The sequence below is a fragment of the Chironomus tepperi genome, unplaced genomic scaffold, assembly GCF_022539635.2.
Source record: "Chironomus tepperi strain 1889 unplaced genomic scaffold, CSIRO-AGI_Ctep_v1 contig_85, whole genome shotgun sequence".
Taxonomy (NCBI): Eukaryota; Metazoa; Arthropoda; class Insecta; order Diptera; family Chironomidae; genus Chironomus; species Chironomus tepperi.
Genome location: NW_027226207.1, coordinates 5416853 through 5434276, shown reverse-complemented (window position 1 = coordinate 5434276; position 17424 = coordinate 5416853). Strand labels below are relative to the sequence as shown.

Below are 17424 nucleotides of genomic sequence, written 5' to 3'. Positions count from 1 at the left end.
GACTGAATTTGCATGTAAAATGGATATTCCATACCTAAAAGAAGAGAATTGAATTAAAAAAGTTGAAAATTCCTTCAAGTCCAGATTATTAAAACCTGGGACCCCCTCCCTGCATACTCACATGTGACTATGAAAAATGTTGTTTTGAAAGGACATGTAAATAAATAATGAATATGTAAAAAAAGTATTAAAATCTCATCAACTACTGGTATTCGAGATGGAGCCGTTGGTGATCGGAAAATTGATATAGTCGCTAAGTAATTCCTAAGCCTTATACACGAGACGCTATGAAAAAAAATCAATCAAAATACTGATTCTGAGTTGAGTATAATTACATTTTAATGTATATTCTCACGAGCAGCATCAAGCTACATTGCATAATCTCTTATTTTCTGACTATACACTTGCTGCATATTCTCTCTTAAATGACTCATAAGTCACATCAATAACAAAAGTTATTATCAAACAAATTAATTGATAAAAATTATAAAGTTTGCCCTTATTTAGTATTAAAGCTTAATGCTTACAACAATTAGCTCACAATAATGCGTTTTACAATTTATTCTGTCTCTTCTTTTAAATACTTTCTGTCGAACAAATCAGATTAATGTCTGATTCATATCTTTTACATACCTTTGTGAATCAGCAAAAAAGTGCATTACAGCAATAGCTATTTGTTATTTTATAGAAATTGATTAATTATAGACTAAATTAGAAATCTAATCACGTGAGGAATTTAGAAATAATTGAAAATAAAATGAAGTAGGACAATAAGGTGTTGAAAACAATAGAATCGAATCTATCATTAAGTCATTTTAAAATAATTTTCGATAAAGATGACATGAATTCCGCGATGATTGCTATGGGATGCTATTTAAATGATGCTTCAAGGTGACTGGAAGTTCCTGAGAGGGGATTCTATGCTGGAATAGCGAGATTCTATATTCTATCGTACTGTGTGAGCAACGATGCAAAAGTGCTGGGAATTAGAATCTGGCAGAAGTTATCTAAAGACAGATCCAACTTTCGACGAACTCTAAAATGCGACAATGTACTCTTGTGCACCTTTATCAAGGAAGTAAGGACGTAAATTCCTTTAGTCTAGAAGACTTTAGTTTAGAAGTCTTTTATTGAGATTAAGGATTATAAAAGCTACTTAATTTCTTAACCAATCTTTTGTATTGTTTCACAGACTACTTCTGCACCCGACTTAACCCAGCTTCAATTCTGGAATTTTTCTTGTTTCCTTATGATTCTTTCCCGATCAGCACATATTCAAAAATTGCCACCAAGGTGACGTGATGTGGAGAAAGCAGGTTTATTCTGACAATATTCCAATCGAAAGGCAATCTTGTTGATCTCGTCCATATTTCTCCAGCTACACTTCAAATTATTGACTCGTTCCTTAATTATAAAGTTGCCAAGAGGCCCAATCATGGCTTGATCTCGGACATTAAGCAGTCGAAGTATAGAAACTTTCAAAATTCGACAAATTTGAATGTGGCTGGATTTGAACCCAAGACTTTCGGGTTGCCATATCAAATTTTAGCCAATGACCTTAACTATTTGACTATCAAGGTACTTAACTTAGACTAGCTAAAAGCGCTTTAAACGTCTTTATACACACTATTATTCACAGATTTCTCTATAGAGTTAGTTTACACCTTCAAGGATAGCTTACTAATGATGAAAATATCTCCTTTTCACATACTTAGTTTGAAGAGTCATCGAAATATGATATTTAACTATGTACTTCTACTCCTACGATTATTGTTGCAGAAGCTTTATGACATAATGTTTGGATGACTGTATTTGGTTATTCAGGAAGGATGTTTTGGGGTGAAATTTTTGATTCATCTAAGAAGTAGGAGTCTTAATGAAATTTTGATTCTTAATTATGCAGCAGAGCTTGACGTCGACTTCTTTATTCATAATTCGAGCTCTTTTATGCGAACAATTAAGTAATATCTCAGCATACTGTACTCGAGCATCTCAAAACAGTTGACAGGTCGCCGCTACATCATCACGTTGACGGCAAGACATGAGGTAGCACTGACAGCTGATCTTGACCTAATTTTGGGCTGAATAATGTAAATTGCTTCAAATTCTTCGGAATTCAAAAATTTCCCAAGATTTCGTAAGACAAAATCCAAAATCCTTCCAGAAAATTCGATAGATAATAGAGAAAGTCCACCTAATCTGAACTTAATTGAGCTGCGCAACGTGATGAAAATCTTTAATTTTCACTTTATAAAATTCCATTTAATTCAATTGAGACATTTTGTGAAATTAAAACACATTTTATCACAGATTCTAGAACATTTATCAATTCAATCAACAAATAATCAATTCCAAATCACAAATACTTGCTTGCAGCAAATTACCTTGCAATAATGCGTGCTAAATATTATTTACTCTCATCACTTGAATTAATCGGATTAAGGTGTGAGTCATAACATTAAAATATCTCTGATGAATCAGCGAAAAAAAAGCGCATTTAAAATGACTAAATTATTATATAGAAATCAATTAATTAAACTTGTTAGTTATGAGACATTAAGAACACGTGGTGATTAAGAAAATAACGGATATTTCAAATGACAGAAAAACATTCGATGAAATGTCGATGATGTTGCGATGAAACAATGTTTGTAAACATTAGAAAACAATAATTTTTGATATTGATTTGGAAAATAATTAAATTAATTGGAAATGCCACTTCCGCCAGCACTTTTAGCTAAATTACAGAAACGAGGATTAGTAGGAGATGGTCCGAAAGGTAATGAACATTAAGTTAATTCAATAAATCAGTGAAAATTAAATTTTTGTGAATTTTTCAGTTCAAGAGGAAGTTTTTGTGGAAAGTCACGACGATCAGGATGAAATTAATCCAGAAAACTATGAATATCAATCAAGGAAGCGATTTGGTGACAACTTATGGATGGAAAAATTAAAGAGGAGATTTAAACAGACAAAGGAAGGAGTAATTGGATGTCCGAATAAGTAAATATCTTTTATTACTTTATTACACTGTATTGTTAACAAAATATTAATTAATCAATTTCACAGGTGGAATGTATACCATGTTTGTACAGTCTTTTGTCTCGAGAGATGGGGTCAAGGAACAGAAAAGCCATCAAAGAGTTACAAAGATCGATTCCAGAGATTATTGGAGAAATATCCACTTCCGAAGAAAGGCAATTGGGTTTACATTTGGGATCCTGGTTGTGAGGCATATTATTTCTGGAATAAGGACGATAACCTCGTCTCATGGCTGCCTCCATCTCATAAGAAAGCAGTTTTAAGCAAATCAGCAGCAATAATAAGAAGTGAAAAGGATCGAATTGATATGGACACTCCAGATGAAATTGAACTTACAGCAGCACAAATGATGCCACCTCCTGCAAACAGAAGTCCACCACCACAACATGAGGATCGTTATCAGAAACCAATCCAAGCGGCAAAGAAGACAAAATCACGAGATTTGGAGAAAATTTTAAGAACCAAAAAAGGTCGACGACAATTTTATGAAAGTTCTGATGTCATTGATCCAATGGATCCAGCAAGTTACGGTGAATGTGGTAAAGGCAGATGGAGTGCTGGATTGTCAAATGAAGAAAAGTCTGCAGACTCAACAGCAAGTGGTCCACTTTATCAAATGCGTCCATATCCATCGCCAGGTGATGTTTTGAGGGCACAAGGCAAGAAAAAAGATGAATCGTCGGACAAATCTGATGATGAGGACGATGAACCTACCGAGAAGCAAAGACGATTCAGCGATGAAATGGAATAAATTGGTATTTAAGATGAAAATATGACTAAATAAAGATTTGAGTATAATTAATGGAATCAGAACTTTCAATAATTTAATAGCCGGTCTAATGTTAAGAATATCATATGTTTCAGACATAAACAGACTACGAAGGGGACGCGAGTAAGAAATTTATTAATTTATCGTTTTCGATGAATTGTCTGTGCGTTGAGCATATAGGAACACTTGAAAAGACTTCGTCAACAGTTTGAATTAAAAACATTGAATGTGAATTTTTGCAGGAAATAAGGCTCAAGATGTCGGAATTACGGCAAAGAAAGACAACAAATCCTTTGGATTCATTCCGAGAATTAGATGCATTTAAAATGAACAAGCTTCCAGAAGAAATAGAGCAAAAATCAAATATAGGTAATTGACATAAAAATTAAAAACATTTGTTTATCGGATATCCATCAATTACTTATTAATAATTAATATTTTTAGGTGGCACAGTGTCAATTCTATCTAGATTATTAATAATTCTAGTAATTTATAAAGAAGTTAAGTATTATTTTGACACGTCGCTGATTTTTCGATTTGAGCCTGACACAGACATTCTACAGCACATAAAATTTAATCTCGATATGACTGTGAAGATGCCCTGTCGAAATATTGGGGCTGATATATTAGATAGTACAAATCAAAATACATTTTCATTCGGCGTAATTGAGGAAGAGGATACTTGGTGGAATTTATGTCCAGAACAAAAGCAACATTTTGACTATATGAGTCATCTGAATCGATACTTGACTGAGGAATATCATTCGATTGCAGGTTGGTTTACGATTAGATTTATCAAGCTTATTAAGCCATAAAAAATTTATTTATATCCAGAAATTATGTACAAAACAAATGAGTTCCTTAATGTAAAAATGCCACAAAGAAGTATCAAAGCAGTAGAACCATACGATGCCTGTAGAATTCATGGAAGTCTGAAACTGAACAAAGTTGCCGGTAATTTTCATGTGACACAAGGAAAGTCTTTACACTTTCCACAAGGTCACCTTCATTTAAACATTCTATTTGATGATGTCAAGGCTAATTTTTCACATCGAATTACCAAGTTGAGTTTTGGTGATCCACAATCTGGAATCGTTCAACCGTTAGAATATGAAGAGAAAATATTTATGGATGGTATGTTTTGTTGCATAATCTAAGCTGGCTGTTGTTACTTTTTCCCATCTATTTACAGAAAAAGCGATGATAATGTATTACATTGAAATAGTTCCGACAGACATTGAAACATTCGTGTCGCATGTGAAGACATATCAATATAGTGTGAAAGAGAACACTCGTATAATTGGTATGTTTGAAAAACTGTTAATAGCTTGTTACTATTAATAAATTGACAATTTACAGATCATGATCACGGATCGCACGGAATGCCTGGAATTTACATAAAATATGATGTTAGTGCATTAAGAATTAATGTCCTTTTAGGACGCGAGAACATTGTTAAACTTGTGATAAGAATGTGTTCGGTAATAGCTGGAATCATTGTCATCTCGTCATTTGTTAACAGCATTCTATTAAAAATGTGGGAAAGCTTTCTAAAAACATTTGCACCGCAAGTTTACGCATTGAGTCAAGAAAAATTACCACTCAAAGTTGATCCACAAAAAACCGCAAACATTTATGATGTTCTCACTAAATCATCTAAAGAATCTCATAACGAAGGAAAAGGTGGCAACATCAATCTACTGACAAATAATCTCTTATTCAGTTCTGATCCCATTACCTTAACGACCAAATAAACTGTTGATTGCTTTTTTCTAGCTTAATAAATGAAAGAAAATTTACACAAAACTAATCTCATGGCTTGCTTTTTTATATTTTTTATTTATTATTTTCCTGTGAATCTTGTGAATAATCACAGTTATCATTGAAAATGGTCTCATTAGAATTATTCTTATGTGAAAATGATTCTCAAACTAATTGGCACCAGCATTAGACATCTAATTAGTACTTATGATGCAACACATAGAACTCAATGGATGAAACTCTGATGATGGTACTTAAACCAGTTTCACACGAAAGAGTCTTCGCATAAAAAAAAGACTTTTTTCTTTCTTTTCTTTTCTTTCTTTAATACTTCTCATTTTTCCCAAATTGATGCCGTCTCATTTCATTTCTCAAACCACGTGCGTATCAGTATAATAGTATTGAATTGTTTACATCCACTATCGCTCCAATGTCTACCATTTACCACAAGAGTGAAAGAGTCAAAAGCAGTTTTGTCTTCTTCTTGGAGCAGCTGAATTGAATCCGCAATGAGTTGGATAATATAAATAGGAAAGTTTGAGTCCATTGCTACTCAGAAGTTATCTATCATTGAACTAGTGAGAATCTCCCATTAGGAATTATTAATTAGAAATATATTTTTTTTTTGGTGTCAAAATGTAAGTTGCAAAAATAGTGTCGAATAAGAATCAATCAATGGACATGCAGCACAATAAATAAATAATAAAAAAATAATTGAATTTTATGATTATTGAGTGCATATTGTAGTGCTTTTGTGAACGAATAATTTTTGGATATACTGCCGTTAGACGTTTATAGTTAGATATAGCCACACACAAAAAAACAACACAATAGATACAAATTGAATATTATTTTCATATTTCATTAATAAAGTTTAGTAAAAATAACAAGCAAATGAAAATGTGGGTTAAATGAAAAGTATGAAGAACTATACAGTTAAATGAAAGTGATACAAAACGTCCAAAAATTAAAGAACAATGGACATGATAACGTGTGAGGATGACCATTCGCTACCGAGTTTCGATAGAGATTTTTCAATTTAAAGTTTAAATTTTTGTTTACAAATTGAAATTTTAGTTTTTTGTATCTAAGCAAGCTTTGCTTTTGAGTTGTTTAGAGTTTTTATACGCTTAACAGCTTTAGGATTGATAATTGGATGATTTAGTGGTGATAATTTAGATGAAATAGCCAAAATCAATCATTTTCAGCTTCTAATGTAATAAATCAATGCGTACTTAATTTTAAATTGAAGCTGTTTATTCCCAGGCAACTCAAAGTTGATGATGCAATCTACACGGAGTCCCAATTGATCTCGATCTTCGAGTAGCTTCCTTATGAATCCTTGAGGGTCGCGGGATCAATTCTTACACTAAATCTCTGGAAGTTCTTCAGAATAACCTCAAAATTCCTAAAACGAAAGTGCTTAAAATCATGAATGGGGAACAAGGAATCCCGACAATCTCATAATTAATACCGTTCTATAACAGTTTTCGATTTCACTGCCTATTTACTTATCATAAAACTCGAGCGAAAAGCGAAAAAAATAAAGTAAAGCAAAGTCAGAACCTGTTTTGTATTTAACCGATATTTTTATGGGATGCATTACCTACTTTTTCTTCAATCTCTACAAATTCTACTTCTGATGGTATCTCTGTTGATCATGTGGAACATATATATAAAAAAAAGAAAATAAACATGCTGAGACGATTTATTCACTTGGTCACTTTTGCCTGCCTGCCGAAAGTGATGATTAATCATTTGTTGATCTTTTCTTTTCTTTTTGCTTTCTTTTCATTCATTCATCGACTGACTGACTGGATATATAAAATTGTAACACTGTGTGAAATTAAGCGCTTAAAACTTCTTTTTTTCACATAAATTATGAGACTATCAACAACATTGTGCTTTGCACTTGTCGTTGCTCTGTGCTACTTTGCAACTGTTGATTCAACGCCTATTCAAAAGAATGATGTTTCGGAAAATAACAAGGAAGTAGCTAGACAAAGTGGATCAATTGTAAGTCCACCAATTCCTGGAGAATCAGCTGATGATGATGATGATGATGATGACGATGATGATGGTAGGATATGAGTTTGAGTTGTATATTGAGTTACGGATGTTAATGATTTTGATTCTCAGACGACGATGATGATGATGATGACATTGGTGATCCTTTCGATGACGATGATGATGGTAAGAGTTACTGATTTACATTATGAAGCATTTATTAATGTGAATTTTGATTTATAACAGATGACGAAGACGAAGATGAGCCAGTTGCAACAGGAAATCAAGCTCCTGGATCTGGAAATCAAGCTGCTTCTGGTGATGATGATGGTAAGTTCCACATCCTTAATTTTGCTAATTAAATCAATAATTGAAAGCTTTACTCAGATGATGATGACGATGACGACTACATTGAGTCAATCTTCGATGGTTTCTTGGGTGATGACGATGGTAAGCTATCCAAAAATCCTCAAAATACCTAAAATAAACATTTAAATTCCCACAACAGATGATGACGATGACGACGAAGATGATGAAGAAGAGTCAGTCCAACAAGAAGTTGTTCAACAAGCAGCTCAGCCATCACAACCATCCCAATCACCAATCTCATCAGACTCACAACCAATTATCACGCCAGATGAAGCTGTTGCTGACAATGTCGATGATGTCACATTAAATAATGAAATTATTGCCGAAAGTGGCGCAAAAGATCCACAACAAGCTGCTTTAGATCAAGCTGCAACAATTAACAATAGCATCAACCCAGTTGGTGAGGAAGCAATTGTTGATGATGAGGACGATGACGGTATGTAGTAATTCAATATATTAAGGCTGTGGCTTGACAGCTGTAACTTGAGAATGTCATGGCAATTAGAACTAATTTGAATTGTTTATTTAGATGACGATGAGGGTGGAATTGAGGATGTGATCGATGATGATGATGACGGTAAGTTAAAAACATTGCAATTCATTTGAATCATTAAGTTACTCACTCATTACTCATTTATGCTTTGCCTTCTCAATTTGAACAAAAAAATCTAAATTAAAAATTATATAGACGATGACGAAGACGATGGTAAGAGCTTTATTTGCTTTATAAATAACAATCATGCCTTCATATGCAATTCATTAAATCATGTCATGCATGATAAATTTTAACAATGCTAATGCTTTATTGATCTAAACTTTCAGATGACGATGACGACTTGGGTGGAGAACTGATCGAAGCCAAGAATTCACGTGAGTTGAATAATTAAGCTTACTAGCCTCTAATTCCCATAAAACTTTCTTGGTGACAACTCAATAAAATAGAAATAACTTATAAGAAATTCCACTGGTTCTCACATATCGCAACGTAACTAGCACATACGACTTTAAGTGACCCACTTTATCATGTTCCTATATACACTTATTTCTCATTTATCCAATTCAAGTTCATGAACAACATATATAAAATTACATATATGCACAACAGGCGTATTGACTTTCTTCTCTTGATTTCCTTTGAAACACAACATAAACGTGATTGATATTATTAGTCTCGTGGCTTTAAGAGGCTCAATCACTGTGTGAAAGACGGAAAGAAAATATGTAGCATTTACCATTTAATTCAATCTATGTAGTTCAGATCAGATTTTTATTGACGGCGAAAGGAAAGGAAAACTTTTTTTTGACGAAAATAAACTTTCTTTTTCGCAATGTCTTCTGACTCGTTATTTTTTGCGTAAAACGAGTTTTAAATATTGAATTACAACTGCTTGCTGATTGATAATTTCGTGTATAAATTATTTGTGACTATATTATGAGTCCATTGACCGCTTGATTTTCATTTTCTCTCAGTTGTTTTTTGGTGTGACTCGAATGAGTTCTGGATATTTGAATTTCATGAGATTGTGATTTGAATATCTGCATAAATTTAGTTGGATTGTAAATTTATATTGACGTTTATTGAGATCCAGTGATGTAAACTTTTGGAGATGTTGTGAAAGATGCTATGAGAATTATTTAATCAATTTTACCTTTATTTGTCATCAGATTTTGAATATTGACATTTTCCCCATGTTTCATCCATTCTTGGAAATGAAATTACAGTTGTTTATTTCAGTTCCTTGATCTGTAATTTGATTTTAATTAATTTTTCACAACTCACTAGATTTTGCGCCAAATTTAACAAAAACATTCGTTGAAAATTGAACCAAGAAAATTCAAATTTATTTTGACCGTTAATTTCCATTTTAAAGATAAAACATCATAAATCAATTAAACTAAGCATGTTCATCATATTATCACACATTTTCTCACATCGTAGCTTTATTGCACATTTTATTATCTTTCTACTTTTTCTCACATCAAATAAATGTGTCTATTAGTATGCCGAAGACATCTCATTTAAGTCACTTCACTCCACTTAAGCTAATTACTTATGCTACTACTCTAGTTTACCTTTTAAAGGATTTCCGATGCAACTAATTAGACATGGAATTTGCGACATTGTTTTACGATAAATTCTCGTCGTTTTTTTTTCTTTCGTATTTCATTAAGCATTTTCTGTACGTTTCTTGCTTTTTTTTGAGTTCAAATTACCGTTAGCACGTAGCACGTTAGTGAGAGTCACCGCAAGATCGTTTATATGTTAATTGGCATTTTGCACTTAATTTTAAAGAAAATAAAAATAAAAATAAAACATTTTTAATATTTGCTTTAACAGGCGCTTTGGATGATGGAAATGCACAAATGTCTGACATGTTTGTCACCAAATACAATACATTTGTTGATGGAATCTATGAAAGAATTAATACAATCTTAAAGAAGAGCTATGATCCAGTTAATGTTAAATTGTCAATGGAAGCAGCTGAAGTAAAAACGTCATCCAACAAAAAGTCACAGAAAAAGTAATTAATGAGCCACTAATGAGACAATGGAATCAAAATTTCTAATTAATTAATTCCTTTACAGAAGTAACAAACCGAAGACAAAGAAGAACAAGAAGAAGCCAGTAGTTGAAACAAAGCCAGAAGTAAAAGCTCGTGCCATTGCTGAAGAAGAAGTGCCAACACCAGTAAAGCCAGTAGTTGAGAAACAAAAGGCACCAAAACCAGCACATAAGAAAAGCAACAAACGCAAATCCAGCACAAAGAAGCAACCAACAACTGAAACTGCACAAAAGAAGCAAACTGAACAAAAGCAAGCTAAAGCTACACTTTATGGACTCGCATCATTAAAGAGAGTCGGAAATGTCAAAGTTGTCCCAAGTGCTGATTTTACAACTGTAAAAAGTAATTTCGTCTTAGGTCCATTGATGCTTAAAGTTGAGAAACAAACCGAAGAGAAACGTGATATCAAAATGGCAACAGCAACAACACATGAAATTTATGGTAGAATTAATTTACGAGTAGTCAATGGACAGGCATCACTTCACTCAATCAAAGTTCAACAACCAAAGCAACTTAAAGTTGATGCCGATGAAAATAAGCCATCATTACGTCAAATTGTTGGTAAGAGAAGCGCCAACATTGCACGCATTGTATCAAAGAAACTTAGATCTGCAGCCAAGACATCACTCGCGCATGCAGCATAAAAAGTATTTTCAATAAGTTTAAAAAATTTCAATTTTCTGGAATTTTTAGACTCAAAAACATTCTTTTGTGACAAGTGCCTGCAAATGAAAAAGGAATAACTTCTGAAAGGAATTGCAGAAAACTTACAAAAAACTTAATTTAAGTTATTTATTTATTTATTTATTTAATTTATTACTTTTTTGGAACGTCTTTTCTTTTTTGTTAAGAAAATTCTTTTTGAATAAAAATCAACAGATGAATTTTAAAGCTTCTTTTGTTCCTTAATTCTCAAGTTTACAGCTGATTACTTACTTACTGTGATCCATGGCCTCCTTCAGATGACGACTAAAGCTGGTTCTATCGCCGGCTTCCGCCTGTTAATTGCCAATTCTAAATGCAGTACTGTCTTTATCGGCAGCTTCCTTCCAGGACTTTTACAGCTGATTGCTTATGAAAATTAAGCAATTAAAACGCAGCAGTGGCGTAGTGTTTTTAGAGCGTCGGACAACCGACTCTAACGACCCGGGTTCGATCCCAGGGAAAATCTAATCAAATTCCGGGTTATTTTTCACTAGATCCAGCTTCAGATCTAAAACTGAGTGATGCCTTGAATCACAATTGATCTGGACATCCAGAGAAGTATGTATATAAGCTTGTGAACTAGAGTGGCGAACAAGCATCTGTAACAGGCCAGAACCGTACAATTCCTTTGTTTTCTTACAAAACCATACAAATTACCAATAAATTGTACGGTCTTTGCCTGCAGCAGTCACCTGTTATTTGCAACTCTGTTGTAAAATGTGTCATAGCATATTCATCATCACATGCTTACACAGATTAGTAAGTGATGAGTCTATTAGACTCCATGTCTATTAAATTAATCCCATTCACACATAAAGCCTGTACATTGAGCACTTTAGAAAGAGAAATTTTTCTAGCTTATGACATATTGAGTTGTGTCTCATCACTATAATTCCCAGAAAAATTATTGCTTACTGTTAATAGTGAAATTTTTTTTAAGTATAAAATCTTCTTATTGCAAACTTGACAACTTTCACTAGTTTTATCGTATCATATAAACAAATTGATATTGCTATTGCTGTTAATGTATCAAATTGTATGATGATCAAGTGATAGAAGGTAAGCTTTATTGGGAAGCTTTTTTGGAACATTAAATTAAGCTTCATTGGAATTTTTTAGAAAGCTTATTTAAAAGTTTGTTGGAGCTTTTTTGAACAAAAGCTTGGAAAAACTTTTGAAGCTTCAAGGTTGTTGGATTATAAATTTTGAACAGAGAAGGCTTGGATTTAAATTGAGCTTAATCTAAAGTTGGAAATTGGCAAGTGGAAGCCAGCGATAGATCCAGCTTCAGGCGACACTTTTCTGAGAAGCCTTTGGAGTAATCTAGTCTTCAAGTCGAAATATTGTTGAATTGAAAGTATTGGAAATTGGCAGACGGAAGTCAGAGATGGAATAAGCTTTGTTCGTCATCTATTAGAGGCAATTCCGAACAACATTTGGTAGTTCTACTTAGATTTGAGATTCATCTTCCAGATCTCGAAGTCAACTAGGATTTTGTTTAGAAAATCGACTCAAGTAGACTCAACTCTATACAATATCCGAGTCGACTTCGAGCTCTGGAATCTTCCTGGATCTCCAAATCAAAACAGGAACCAGCTGATCAATAAAATACCAAACAATTTTCTTTACAAAAGTTTCTTTTATTTTTCTTCAAATTTTTCCTTCCTTTTTCTCTTTTACAAAAAGTTTTCTCGTCTTATCTTGTCTTAAGATCATTTAATTAAGTAAAACTAAGATAACCCTTAATATTCATTTAGTTTAATTCATTTTTTTGCTAACAACAAAATCAGTTCATTGTAATTAAATATCTTGGAAATAAAATTAATTCATCTATGATCCTAATGCATTTAAGTATCTTATAAATTAAATAATTTTTAAATAAGCAATAATCTAAGCTTCCTTTTTATTTATTTATTTCGCTTCCGACGTTGATGACCAATTAGTTCTGCTGATGATGCTCTTGATATTGGATCAATACTTGAATCATTTGAATTTGTCTGTTGTTTCTCGTATGGTATGGCAATGACTTCATAAAAATTTGATGATTTTGGTTGTGCTTGTGATGTTGCATATGTTGAAGGAACTTCCTCGCTACTCTTTGCATTTCGACTTTCGTCACTATTATTACTTTTATTATCGTCTACTAAATAAAGTGTTGTTGTTGGATATCGTCGAATTGCATCGAGTGCTCTTCGTTGATCTAAGTCTAATTGTTCCTGCTCTCCACTCGATCTCATCTGTAGTAAGCTACTTATATCGAAAATTCTTCCCATGGCAGCAGCACCGAGACCTAATGCAGCACCACCAGCTAACACACCTAATGCTGGTATAATGTATGATGACTGTGAACCGCTATGTGGCACAACTCCAACTTTTTCTTGTGCATGTAAATGACCTGGCGATTGTTGTGATGAAAATCCTAAATTATATGAAATTTTTTCACCGGCTTCATAAATTGGATCCATAACAGGTTTGGCTATATCTTGTACTTGTTGAAAGCCATTCTGAAACGTGTCTCTGAATTGCTCAGATATTTTCATCCAAAAAGGCTGTTCAGGTTTAACTCGACGAATGTAGGAATAATTTGGATTATAATGTGGATTTTGGCTACTATACATTGGTGGTGGTGGAGGAGGTGGCATTTTTTGGTAACTGTAATACTCACGAGTATTTAATGCTGGTTCAATTTGATAAACTGGTGCATTTGGCGATGACTGCTTCTGTTGATATGGACTTGGATTTGTATAATATTCTGATCTGATTTGTGACTTGAAGTTGCTTTTTGGTTCCTCTTGTGATGATCCAACAGATTGTAGACCAAATTCTGGATGAGCATACTGTAATATTGGTGCTGTTGAGACAGCTTCACCTTGCTTACCCTTCTCAACTGAATAAAGTGATGATGGCGGGAAGTATGTATTGCCTGGATTAATCAACATTCGTCTTTGAATTTGTTGTGTACCTCCAATATCTTTTGGTACACGACCAGCAAAATAATCCTTCCGATGTTCCTGATCATTAATTCTCTTTATGTAATCAATAAGTTTAGCATTTGACGACCTCGAATTATCAGCAACAGAGAAAGGTCCAATTCCAGTACTTTGTGTATTACTACGTGATGAAAACATATCTCTGACACTGAACGGTCCGATTCCTTTACTTGCATTTTCACTTTCACGCGATTCTTCAGAGAAGTTATCAGCTGTTGTGAAAGGACCGATACTTTTTTGTCTACTTTGTATTCTCTCATTGTCTTCTTTCTTTACAGGATAAATTAACTGACCATATTCGACAGTACGAGGCGGAACATATCCATTTTCATATGGTGTTAATATTCCATTAATAACACGTGCATTTCTCCATGTTTGGCGTTTATCATTTTCATCATCAGGAACACGTATACCATTAATTAATGGAATGCCATCCGAATCAATTTCCATCAGCGATCTACCGCGTTTTGAATTTTGATTATCTTTAACATAAACTGAATCAGAATTAATTGTCACTGGTTCTGGTATTTTGGTATGTACTGATGCACGATCATTTGGTATGCCATCGGATGGTGATCGAGCTGATCGTGTACTTTCTACTTGCTGAACATGCTTCATAAATGAATTTATGATATTTGCTGACTTTTCGTCATTTGGTGCTGCAAATCGATACGGACTTCTCATATTTGATTGCTGTTGTAATGTTGTGACAGGCTGCATTACAACTTTGTTGTAAACCTGTCCAGTTTCAAATTGTTTTTGTTGTTGATGCATTTTCTTTAACTCTGAATCTTCGACTCTTTCAAGCACTTGAACGGGTCCAAAGAAACCGCGTTTAATTTCGCCTCGGGAGTATGGATTACTGACATCGTAGTAGGCTGGTCGTGGTTCATTATTAGTTGTTGTTTTACCATCACGCTTTTTAACCAGAATTGTTGCTATCCCTCCGTCATTCGTTCGGACATTAAGTGTCTGCATGCTGTCTGGATTTAAGCTTCTGGATACTTTTAATTCTGTTCGTGTTATAGTCGGTTTATAAATCGTCTTCGGCTTGGCAGTATTTGTTTCACTCTCAGGCGATATTACTGTAAATGATCCCGTTCCGCTCACTGATTCAGCATATGATTGAACTATAGCCAATAGCACTAGGCTGACAGTAAAATGACTTTTATTCATCATCATCTGAAATAAGAGAAGGCATCATATTATAAGCTAAGTTACCATTTACTTCCACCTAATAGTGATATTTTTTTTTTCATATAATTTATTACACATATAATAGATTGCGAATAAAGAAAGTGGAAATAATCGTCACAGACATACAAATCGCAATTTTAAAATAAAATCGAGAGTCTGTAATCATGTAAACTTTTATAGTAAATGAGGTATCACATAATATCTGCCAGATATTACTTTATTTTCACATTAAGACTTTGAGAAATTTTTTTCTCAGACATTGTGTCGACTCTTAATCTCTGTATATGGATGTGAAGTTATTAAAAGTTATGAAATTGTTGGATACGTGAGATATTTTTGCACAGATTATTGACTTGAATTATTTATTGAAAGAATTTTAATTTGGACTAATTGAGTGAATTCTTTGAAGCACTGATCGAAGATAAAGTTGAAATTGTCTATGAAATTCTTCAATATCTTGATTTGCTATCTTAATTTAGTTTAATTCAGCTTTTTAAACACTTTTCTTATTTCACACTTTTGATTGTTTTGAAATTTTGACGAAACATTCGTTAAACATTGAACGAAGATAATTCAAATTATTTTTGCCCGTTAAAATTTTGTTTCTTTCTAAATATTGAATTTGATTGTTTTGAAACAATGAAAGTTTGACGAAACATTCTACGAAGCATTCAATGAAGAAAATTCAAATTATTTTTGTAAAATTCGCAAATCGATTTTAAATTCAACTCAATTTCGAATCACTTAACACAGCAATCTTAAAAGTCATTGTGCCCGACACGAATTGGTGCCATTAAACATAATAAATAACTACAAACCTTTAATTTTGTTCCTTTTCCGCCTTCCAATAAATTTGCTTTAAAAAGTTTCAAATTTTCCTTTCTGGTTGCTTGAGGCACAAAACCCCAAAATAAAGTATTAATCTTTTCTTTTTCTTGTAGTTCTTTCGCACACGCTTAAGCTTATTACACCACAAAAACAAATTGTTTTTCACGTTGCAATTTTTATTGTTAAAAAAATTGGATTTCCCTTGCAATTATCGCATTTTTCTCTTGAATTTCACTATTGCTATTGCGTTTTTGTCTTCATTTCTTTGTTGATAATGCTGTATGCTGTTCTCCTCGACGAAAACTATTTCTTTTCAGCTCTGATAACTTTTCTTCCGAATTATTGAAAAAGAGAGAAGAAAATAAAGTAAAAATAAATGAATTTTCAACTATTTTCCGCTTTGGGTGTTTAATGCTTGTTATAATCTACAGAAGAGCTAACAAAATTTTATTTTCACGCAACACGCTCGTGGCTTTTCTCTTCTCGATGATGGTAGGTAGGTAGGTGCAAAACTTGATTAGTTTATATTTCACTAATTAACAGATTTTTTTTTATTATTTATTCGGGCATCATTTCTTTCTTTTTTTATTCGTTATCGCTTCCATCACCTTCTTTTCTGTTTCGTGTTTATGACGCATCCAAAGTTAAGAGCAAGACTTCAACAAACAGCACACTTTCGCGTAATTCATTTCACGATTTTTTTTTCGGATATTTCTTTCTCTTTGCAGTCTTTCTCACTGACAGACACTCTACACATGCTGTCCGAAAATTAATATATAGATATTCATAATTTTGGAGCAATAAAGGCAACAGCAACAATGAAAAAAATTTGAATAAATACAAAATTCACTTATCTTTTATTATGCTTAATTGAGCAATTATGAAGGGTATATCCAGTAACGAGAGTGAGTCTGAATATATGATAAACTACTTTTTTTCGATTTTTATCTTCCTGGAACTCAACGAACGCATTTGAAATTATCAGCGGTTATTTTATTTATTAATTGATGTGATTTGAATGTATGATTAATAGTCGATGTTGGAATTGTTAGCATAGTGATTTAAAATGATACAAAAATATTGACTTTTTGACATTTTAATGAATCTCTATTTTAAGAGAAAATGAGCCTATTGTAATCAAATTATCCATATGTCGGATATGCCTACATTTAATTGAGGTTATTCACTCTTT

The 17424-nt window shown here is 33.0% G+C and overlaps 4 protein-coding genes across 6 annotated transcripts; 3 read left to right on the top strand and 1 right to left on the bottom strand.

Moving 5' to 3' along the window:
• The first annotated feature begins 2639 nt into the window (after window positions 1–2639).
• PQBP1 (poly-glutamine tract binding protein 1) lies at window positions 2640–3849 on the top strand. The gene is made up of 3 exons (XM_070634212.1): window positions 2640–2779; window positions 2841–3003; window positions 3070–3849. Exons 1-3 carry the CDS (start codon window positions 2713–2715, stop codon window positions 3791–3793), a joined length of 954 nt encoding a protein of 317 aa, XP_070490313.1. The 5' UTR covers window positions 2640–2712; the 3' UTR covers window positions 3794–3849.
• A 137-nt stretch (window positions 3850–3986) lies between these two features.
• Window positions 3987–5621, top strand: LOC139085963 (endoplasmic reticulum-Golgi intermediate compartment protein 2). The gene is made up of 5 exons (XM_070634203.1): window positions 3987–4180; window positions 4256–4585; window positions 4646–4945; window positions 5004–5114; window positions 5171–5621. The coding sequence occupies exons 1-5, from the start codon at window positions 4069–4071 to the stop codon at window positions 5563–5565; spliced, it is 1248 nt and encodes a 415-aa protein (XP_070490304.1). The 5' UTR covers window positions 3987–4068; the 3' UTR covers window positions 5566–5621.
• Window positions 5622–5857: 236 nt separating this feature from the next.
• On the top strand, window positions 5858–11337 carry ect (ectodermal). 3 transcript variants are annotated; one of them, XM_070634199.1, is made up of 11 exons: window positions 5858–6210; window positions 7424–7652; window positions 7712–7765; window positions 7826–7909; window positions 7967–8029; window positions 8088–8384; window positions 8478–8525; window positions 8637–8654; window positions 8771–8818; window positions 10287–10470; window positions 10535–11337. In XM_070634199.1, exons 2-11 carry the CDS (start codon window positions 7454–7456, stop codon window positions 11154–11156), a joined length of 1617 nt encoding a protein of 538 aa, XP_070490300.1. In that variant the 5' UTR covers window positions 5858–6210; window positions 7424–7453; the 3' UTR covers window positions 11157–11337. The 3 variants fall into 3 exon arrangements, with proteins under 3 accessions (XP_070490300.1, XP_070490302.1, XP_070490301.1); XM_070634201.1 differs by lacking the exon at window positions 8637–8654 and having other exon boundaries at window positions 5859–6210; XM_070634200.1 differs by lacking the exon at window positions 5858–6210 and having other exon boundaries at window positions 6697–7652.
• A 1787-nt stretch (window positions 11338–13124) lies between these two features.
• On the bottom strand, window positions 13125–15383 carry LOC139086516 (uncharacterized). Its single transcript, XM_070634981.1, has one exon. The coding sequence runs from the start codon at window positions 15381–15383 to the stop codon at window positions 13125–13127; it is 2259 nt and encodes a 752-aa protein (XP_070491082.1).
• Between the last annotated feature and the right edge of the window lie 2041 nt (window positions 15384–17424).